Genomic DNA, 9,557 nt, shown 5'->3' with positions numbered 1-9,557 from the left:
TCTTTATTTCACAGTTACACCACAAACAAGTTTCAGATAAATACATGTATGATTTATCTTTGAAAACGTTCAAATAAATTAAGTTAATTTACATGTAAGTGAAAGAACAAAGAACAAATTCATAAACACCATCAAGAACAAAAAAACTGCATTCACAAAAAAAACTGTATTCACATAAAAAGGCCAAATGTAAATAGGCTACATGGGATGTTCTGCAAAGTATTTGCCCAAAAACATCCAGAGCAGCAGATGCTTCTAAGCTTGTATTAGATCACACAGCTTGTTCAGCTTCATGATGCAGTGGAGGCTGCGCCTACTGTACATTCTCACGCTGTCTGAATGCACGACTTGTCTTACTTCAGATCCTTCGTTAACGTAGTCATGTGTGTTCACTGGGTGGAGCTCCAGCTGTCAGTAGATGGAGCAAAGACAAGGTGACCAGAAGGTGATTGGCAGATACCCATAAAACCAGCTTAATTTAGGGAGGAAATGAGCACCTTTTTTTTCAGCATGCTACGAAATGTACAGTACTTAGAGATGATTTTATTAACAGACAGTTTATACAGTATATTTGTGTCATAATCCTGTGTGTGTTTGGTAGCTGTGTGAATAATTAGTAATTCCAACAAAGGTCCTGATTGGGATACTTAAACATTCACAGAGCACAGCAGACAAAGATCTTCTTCTCTAGTGACCACAAACACAGATATGTCCCAGTGTAATGTCTCTGTAACACACAGGAAATCAAACCAGTGTTTCCTGGGTGTACTTCACAGTCCTGCCCCAATCTTTCTGTCACTTGCTCCTACTTGCACCCCCTCTAGCTCCTCATCAGAGAAAGGGCTGTGGGGATTGTAGCCAACGTTGGTGCTGCACTGCAAAAAGTCCGTGGATTGTGGCATCTCAGTGCCATTACCCAAATCAGCAGGAAAACCGTGCTGGGCCTCATCCTCTTCTTCATCCTCCTCGTCCTCCCCTTCCTCCTCTTCGCCATCCTCCAGATCAAGATCCATCCCCCTGTCGTCTGGATTCACAGCTCGCCTGCTCTCAGTAGATTTGTCAGTGACTGTTTTCCCCCCGCTGCGTAGTCGCTGTGTCTCAGATTGGGCCGAGGAGGTGGCCTGTTCCTTTGCCTTCCGACTGCGTTTCCACTTCATCCTTCGATTCTGGAACCAGATCTTGACCTGCAGAGAGGATAGAAAAAAGGAAAGAAAATGTTTTCAAAAGATGGTCAAGTTTAAGGAAACATTTTTGTTATTACGTCAATCATTTGCAGCTCAGAACAGAAGTCATTCTTAAAACTACCCTCCTTAGTTGCTCTTCCTTCTTTTTTTTTTTTTCCAGTTTTGCCAACGCTGTTCTGATTGCAAAAGCCTCAAAGATAAACCAGTGATGTTTCCTTTAATAATGCTGAATAAAAATCTGTAAAAAACACTTTAATATTCACTTTCCTTTCCCCATTGACACTGAAGGAAAAAAAACATTCTTCAGTCAAATCTGATTCAAGAAGTGCAGAACCTACAACACAACTCTATAAAACAACTATAACTAATAATAAAAGTCCTGCTCTCGTTCTTTAAGCACCCTTAAACAATGTACCAATGTGGACTCGAAGCAACATGAAATACATCACTATTTATGATCAAATAATTCATCAACTCTACCAGAATTATTAAGGAATATCTGGCTACAATGAAAATAGATACACAAAACATAATTTTAATCTTACACATAAAATGTAGAGAAAGCAAAATGCACTAAAGGCTTTGTTCAGTTCTTTGGGAGATAAACTCACCAGTTCAGACTCTTGTGTATATACAGTATTGTGGCCTCCACATGACTTGTTAGTAATGTATTTCAAATAATATATTGACTCCTCTTTGTTAAATCTGTAGATAAGGTGACTTTTTAGCACACATCAGTCACAATTTGTTGAGCAATTAATTGATTTTGCACAGCGACACTATTTGCTGGCAATGGCCACTATATGCTATGGAAAAGAATGGATTGTTTTTACTTATTTTCATGGTTTAGACAGTACATAAATTGGTTTAAGACGCCATTTATGATGTTTTATATGATGAAATCTTTCAAATGATTGTATTGGAAATGTCATTAATGATTCATGAAATGTTATTCATCACATTTCTGTTTCAGTCTGCATTTGTCACATATTTGTCGAATGTTCATATTATAACTCACAGCTGAAAAAGAGATTGCTGATTTCCCTGCTAGGCTTTCCCGGTTAAATAAAAAAAACAACTAAGTTGATTAAAAGTCTGTTACTTAACAGGAGATAACCAAGAAATATGCTTGCTCTTAGTTACTAAAGAATAAAATCCAGTTGTCCTGTTGAGTGTGCTGTCTGCAGATGCAATTTATAATCACTTCATTGTTCATTGGTTCTCGCCTCATTCTTGTTTCTGTAGTTGACCTTTTTTGACATTTACCTTGAAATGAACCTGTTGGCTTGTGAGGTGGAGGACTGATCTTACCTGTGTTTCAGTCAGCATGAGTGAGGTGGCCACTTCAAAGCGTTTGGGTCTGGAGAGGTACTTGTTGAGTTTAAACTGGTTCTCCAGCTCCAGCAGCTGCTGACTGGTGAAGGCGGTGCGGGGCCTTCGGCACTTCCCCAAAAGACCAGACTGAGGGGCTTGAGAAGGAGGAGAAGTTAGTACGTATAGGTTACATTTACAGTTCACATCAGTGGTGTAAGGACTATGTGGATCTTTTAATTAAGTAAAAGTAGTATTAGTATAGACATACTCTGTTACAACTCCTGAATTCAAAAGTACCCTACAAAAATATTAGTGTGTATCATTTAACTGCATTATAATTAGTGATGCATTAATGTGTTCATCACTTTAATGTTGCAGCTGGGTGTAGCTACTTTTTGTACTGCTTAAATTTTGGATTAATAATCTGAAAAGTAGGCTATAGTTACTAATGTTTTCAAATAAATCTAGTGGAGTAACAGTAATATCAGCCTCCAAACTGTAGGAACCAGACTAGAAATATAATAAATGGAAATATTCAAGTAAAGTACAAGTACCTCAAAATTTTACTAAAGTACAGTAAGCCAAATAGTTTAATTTGCTTAGTTGTTAGTGGAGTCTTTATATTTGATGCACAATGTCTGCATGTTTTTGTTTTGATTATTCAAAGGTATTTTGAAACACCTGCCCTTTGCAGAAGATTCATGTATTCAATGTGTCTGATAGATTTGACCAGTAACTTCCACTGTAGTCTTATTTATATAATACCAAGGACATAAGAAGTTCAATGTATGTTTGTGGGAGGGAACAGGCGGACATATGCCCGCACTCTCTGGCCATCATTAACTATAATAGCTTTACTCCAGTTTATTGTTGACGGGGGGACATGGCAGAAGCGGGCGCAGAGGCCATAAAAACACAGGCATGCCATTAACTTAATGAAAATTCAATGAAGGCTTTTGGGATTTTATTGATGAACTACAGAACGTTTTAGGTGTTTGTTTATAGTTCCTTCATCACACAAAGACAATTTCCATCGGGTTGGCGTTTATAGAGGAATAAATGGGCCAAAATTAGAATATGACACAGATAAGCAGTAAACCGAGGCCAGTCTACTGAACAATATGCGACTGCACAATATATATCCGGCATTACCTTGAATAAGTTAGCCTGTTAGAAGCTACAAAGCATAGCTTAGAAAACTTATAAGTTGTAAATTATAATTAGGCTATAGGCCTACTGACTGTGAAATGAATTGAAGACAGAGTGCTTTTTGAAATCCAATCGCTTAAACTTACTCTGTCTGATCTTAGAGGACGTCATCGAAATAATTTTAGGCCTGGATTTTTTATTTAAAAACTCTGAAGCATTTATGAACAAATCATCTGCAGCAAACGTGCTAATCAGTGATATTATTTAAAGACTATATCAGTGGTATCACTTATTCATTTATTCAGAATTATTATTCAGAAAATGTAAAAAAGGAAACACAAATAATCAGGATAACATAATTATTAATTACCCCATTATAGTATCTATAATAGTTATATAGCCTATAGGCTAATATGGTAACATAATAATAATAATAATAATAATAATCGAAACCCATCACACTTGGAGCTTAGTCAAAAATTAACTCAGTTTCATTGTGTTCAAGGAGTTTACACCTCAGCGGTTCAGGTCTTCAGAAGTCAAACTGATCATCATCTTATTCTATCCTGTAAAAACTGATAACGGAAAACGGTTCACAAGCAACACAGACTCGGGTCTGTATTTTTGCACCTGTTTATTTGGCCTTTGAGTTGTCAAGTGTGGATATTTTTTACCTATAAAATAATCGTATCTGATCATACTTACAGCTGTAATCTGGCAGTCTTGGCATCATGATCCCAGCGCGGATCCAGTGCTCCAGTGGCAGAGATCCCGCCATGGCAGCCGCCTTCAGGTGCTCTGGGTAGGTCTGTGTTAGTTGTGTGAAACCGGAGTATGCGAACGCAGGGTGCTGACCACCCAACGCTGATAATGGGTACATGGGTGCAGGATACATGCCGGGAATTGAAGCGAGTCCTGGATGTGGGAAATTTAGGATACCCGGTTTGGGGATTATTCCGGTCTGAAGTTGTACGGACCGCGGAGACGGGGTGTCCGAGCGGCGACAAGAGACCGGGCTTCCTGCAGGGCTGTCGCTGCTCAGACCGGGGGAGAGGTCTCGGCTCCCCCGCTTACTCTCATCAGCGAGCAGGGCGTCAATTCTGAAGTTCCTCGATTTCTCCATGACGGCTTCACTCAGGAGGACAGCAGAGTCTTACAAAGGCGTCAAGCTTGGCGGGTGCGCACCTTTGCCGTGCGTCAGCGCGTAGACAGCGGAGCCTCTTGTCAAAAACTCATATGTTATCCTATCTCAGCACAAGTTATGCTTATCAACTTGTATGTTCATGTTTAATGTCCTTAGAAAAAACATATGACAGACTCTAAATTACTGACGTTTGTATGCGCATCCCTCCACCACTTTCTTTGAATTGTACAACTATACAACACACACTTCGTCCCGGTGTTTAACACTAACTTCACAAACTACAGAGGTATGTCTCACTCCAACAGCCGTCCTTCTCCACCCCTGCAGACCGGTGTGAGCTGGGATTGGCTGGAGGCTGAGCTGCTCTGACGGGACTCTAATCAGCTAATTACTCGCTCGTTTCTCCCCCCAGAAAGCATTCAGAGTGAGGTAATGTCCAACCCCTGTCCCGCCTGCAAACACCTTCAACTGCATCAAAACGCAGAGGTACATTAGAAGATTAGGCAATTGTATTTTCAGTATCTATCTTACTGCCAGATCCTCATACTCACCACAGATTGCAGCCACCTTGCCATTTGAATTACAACGCTTTGATTCTCCAAACTAATTATTAGTGCTGCGAGCATCCTCCACACCTTAGCACTAAATGTTGTTTTTTCAGCAGTCTTAAGGTTATTGGCTACCTCTGATATGGTGACATTACGAAAAAAAATAGGTGTATTTAAATCATTAATATTAACGGCTTGCTTCATTCTCATACTAAGGCCACACCAATGTCATTAAAGTTTACGATCAAGAACTGCACACAAACCGTATAAAAGTGTAATGACTTGGCAGAAGAGGCTATAAGTTAATTGGCCTTCTGCTTTGGTGAACTGATGCTATTTCAAGACCTGAAGCTGAAGTGGAGTCTTTCTTTTCAACATGGTTGAAAACAATAGGCTACAAGTGGTTCCACTTACTCCCTGTTGTTTCATTGACAAAAATATACCCCTGTCAACATAATAATAGGGGTAAGGTTAAAAACCTGCTGCAACCACAATCAGTTTGTTAAAATGTGAATTAAGACAAGGCATCTTATAGGAGACTTTTCATCGAACCATTTTATATTGAAAATCAAAACGCGGCACCAACACGGATACTCAACAAAGGATTAAGCATCATGTAAAAGAAGATACTGAATTTTTTGGAAAATGAAACGTTTCGTCATTGGTCTCTAGACCAACAGGAAACTTCGTTTTTTAAAATAAAGACGCTCAAATTTTAAACAGATTAAGATTAAGAAATGTTGTTAATTTAATAAAAAGTTTAGTTAGCCTATATTTTCGGTAAATTTGGATTTGTCCGCACAAATGTCTCACTGCTGTTTCAGCTATTTCGTCTGGTGGGGAAATACTGAAACCTTATATTTATTCATTATTTGCTTTTGTTGTCCCAAAAGTAATCAAATTTGAATAGGCTATGCTGAGTATAAAAATACTGTAATCCTGGAAGCCTCTCGGTGTGTATTTTCTGGTTGTAAAAAATAGAGGACACCTCAGTGTCCTCAGGCCCGTGTGCGCATCTTCTTTTGCGCTACTTCATTCACCTACCTGTCAAGTCACCAGAGGTGATCATTAACTCGATTGACATAAACTTGATCGCCAACTATTTTGAAATAGTTTAATAGCTTCTCAAATGTGAAAATTGTCTGGTTTTCTTTGTCTTCTATGATTGTAGGTACCGAATGATCAATCGAGAAAATAATGAAATTAACTGATAATGAAAATAATCGTTAGTTGCAGACAATATTAATTATGCTGATTAAACATTCCTTTCAGAAATTAACGTTTTATGCAGAAATGCACGGAGCCGGTGTTCAAGGACTTTCAACAGTGTTTAAGTGGCTTCAACTGTTCTTCACCACAGCAGCCGCCTTCAATAACAAACAGCCAGTGCAGAAGTCTTTGTTTTAGATGTCACAATGTTAAGGGCTGATCGTGTATCTCAGGAAACTGAAATCCATTCTGCAGATGTGAATGAAACAGAATCTTTCCAAAACCCTCACTCATGCTATGTAGCCTAATTGGCTGGTGCGGGTGCGCGTGTGTAGTTGACCTTCAGAAAATTGGAGCGGTCTCACAGATCCGCCCTCTCTCTCTCTCTCTCTCTCTCTCTCTCTCTCTCTCTCTCTCTCTCTCTCTCTCTCTCTCCCTCAGCTCTCTATCAGGCACATTCCCGCCTGTCTCCGGCGCTGATGTAGAGGTAATTTGCTCCTGGGAAATCAGTGTCGCTTTCTGCCTGTTTCTCACAACCTCTTCCCCCTGCAAAGCCTCGTTTCCTTGCTTTTATGATTTGAAAGAAATTTAAATAGCCAGGACAGGGGTAAATCCGTCACCAGGGCCTGTTGACAGGGGTGCACAAATTAAATTGAATTGGTGCCTGAAACTGCGCTCCTGCTGCCAGAGTCAGCTGCCTTCCTCTGAGCGGCACTGCGCACACTGCCATCCTCCTTGCAGAGATCAAATGGTGCTGTATGTGTGCATATAAGCCATGATAGTCATTTTAATATTAAAACAGCAAGATGCCTAAATTCGCTAAAAAGGTTTGTTCAGCCAGTCAACAAAACCTCCAGGCATGTTTTGTTTGCAGGAACTTTATTTAGCCTTATTCAAATTGGTAGAAAGCAAGCAAGTTAGTAAGCAGGGAAGTCAGTTAAATAATAAATAATAAATCGTTTGCAGGCAAACAACATGAGATGCAGGGACTAATGTCTGGATTTACAAATTGCCCTAATGGAGAAATTTGACTAAACACAAAATTTTGAACCAGAGCCCCTCTTCAGGACTGATGCAAAAATTGTCTTAGATGATGCCGAACTTCAGTGTTGCAAATTCAAATTGCAACTGAACTGACATGCAGTTAATCAAGGGATATAGAGGGTATGCCTTGATGTCACTTCCCTTTCCAGTACAGGCTGGACTGAGTGGCAAAACATCTGTTACCATAGCTGCGTTTAGCAAACCGGGAGTGATTATTTGGTCAAATTAAAGGCAGTCGGACTCGACAGTGATCCTTACTGCTTACCAAAGAACCAGTGGTCAAGCTCTTTTAAATGTGTTGTTTGTGTTTTTGCTGATTCAAGCTAACACTGCTGCTCGTCTTTCTGCCACTCAGTGAGCTTAACTGCGTACGGTGACGTCATGCACATACCTGCTATTGGGGCTCCTGGGGCCCCAGGACAGTTGTTGGCAATCCAGCCTTAAAGTGGGCCTGAAGCAATTTTCCCAATTTACAGCCCAATAAACTATTTATCTTTCTCACCTTCCTGCCAGTACTACAGGTGCAATAGGTTTCCTGACTTTGCTGGCACAATATAATCCTTTCTACATAGGAAACCATTTGAGTTTGTGCTTTTTGCCCTTCAAAATGCAAAATGACAAACTGGACATAGGCTATGTGACACAGGTTTTTCAAGACATTTGTAGTTTGACATTTCAAAGTTATTTTTAGCCATGCAAGAGGTGCTGCCATGTCGGTCTAACTTTTAACTTTTCATCTAGCGCCATTATCAGGTCAAAATTTAAATTTGCCCAATATGGTTTATGACCAAATACCTAAATACTACTAAGTGAGTGACTGATAAACACTATACCTGTTAAACATCAGCTTGTTAGCACTGTCATTGTTATCATTTTGATGTTAGCTTTTAGCTAAAAGGCCCACAGATCTGAGGAATCTAATGAAAGCTACACTTAATTGAAAAAGCCTGGTCTGAATTTACATCAACATCAACAACATTAACTCAAACCAGGCTTGAACAATCTTGCATTGTATGACACAGAGAACATAAGCAGCCAAGACCAATCAATTGTTGAAAAAAGTATGGTATGTCACAAAACAAAAGGAAAACTAGAGTGGTGTTTTTCTGAGCGGCAGAACAAACCCTGCTGATGGAACTCTACGAAGAATATAAAGGATAAATCAGCAAAACGGGCAATACTGCCGCAACTAACAAGATGAGGGAAAAACAGCAGATATACTAAATGCGTATAGATATAAATGAGTATAAATTTCAACACTGTAGAAAGTCATGAATTGGACTGGATTTAATGGGGGAGGGTTGTGTTTACAGCTTGAACAAAATTAATGACATTATAAATAACTTCAACACAGTTTTGGCAAACTTTTCTTTCTTAAATAATACTTACTAAGCTTTAAAATAAAAATGGTTACTTTATGAAGGCCAGTTCAGCAGCGTAAGTTACCTTGGTTACTGAACAAGCAATCCTAATGCAACGGATTTCTCACGTAAATTAGCGAGACATAAGAAAATCAGCTAGATGAAATACCCCCCCGCTTGCCTGTCTACAAGACTCTTTGTTTTATTATCAATTTGTGCCACAATTATAAATAGCATATATAGTAATAAGGTCTTATATTGATCCATTAGGGAAAAAACGTTCAGAGGTCAAGGTCAGACACAGTGCAGCACAATGGAACACGTGCAATTTACTGTGTTGCTGATGGACAGTGTGGATGATGCTCACAGCTGAGCCAAAAATTGCAATTGTAAGTTGTAGTTCATCAGATGGATAATCTGATTGCAGGCGGAAGGTCATTTTTAAAATCTCAATGTAAGGCCTCTTAACACTGAACCTCATCTGACCGTCCTAAATTCTTTTTCCCTTCTAATCACACATGTTCTCACACACACATGCCCTCTTGAACCTTTCGCAGAACTCTTAAGATGCAGCGCACACTCTTCACACCGTGAGAGGACAAAT

At 39.5% G+C, this 9,557-nt stretch overlaps 1 protein-coding gene across 1 annotated transcript; it reads right to left on the bottom strand.

Annotated features, from left to right (window-relative positions):
* Positions 1-5,012, bottom strand: mnx2b (motor neuron and pancreas homeobox 2b). The gene is made up of 3 exons (XM_038701728.1): positions 4,353-5,012; positions 2,496-2,653; positions 1-1,184 (listed from the first exon to the last, which is right to left on the bottom strand). Exons 1-3 carry the CDS (start codon positions 4,768-4,770, stop codon positions 771-773), a joined length of 990 nt encoding a protein of 329 aa, XP_038557656.1. The 5' UTR covers positions 4,771-5,012; the 3' UTR covers positions 1-770.
* Between the last annotated feature and the right edge of the window lie 4,545 nt (positions 5,013-9,557).

Source organism: Micropterus salmoides, unplaced genomic scaffold, assembly GCF_014851395.1.
Source record: "Micropterus salmoides isolate LMB-PRFRI ecotype aquatic unplaced genomic scaffold, ASM1485139v1 Ms_hic_scaffold_6, whole genome shotgun sequence".
Classification (NCBI taxonomy): Eukaryota; Metazoa; Chordata; class Actinopteri; order Centrarchiformes; family Centrarchidae; genus Micropterus; species Micropterus salmoides.
The sequence above is the reverse complement of the archived record's forward strand: the minus strand, read 5'-3'. Positions and strand labels throughout refer to the sequence as shown.

What these genes read in the sequence shown, in the direction of transcription:
- mnx2b (XM_038701728.1), bottom strand. Translation starts at nt 4,770, where the DNA reads ATGGAGAAATCGAGGAACTTCAGAATTGACGCCCTGCTCGCTGATGAG. An exon ending in AAGACTGCCAGATTACAGCT is followed by an intron (nt 2,654 to 4,352) that starts GTAAGTATGATC and finishes CTCCTTCTCAAG; the next exon opens with CCCCTCAGTCTGGTCTTTTG. An exon ending in TCATGCTGACTGAAACACAG is followed by an intron (nt 1,185 to 2,495) that starts GTAAGATCAGTC and finishes TCCTCTCTGCAG; the next exon opens with GTCAAGATCTGGTTCCAGAA.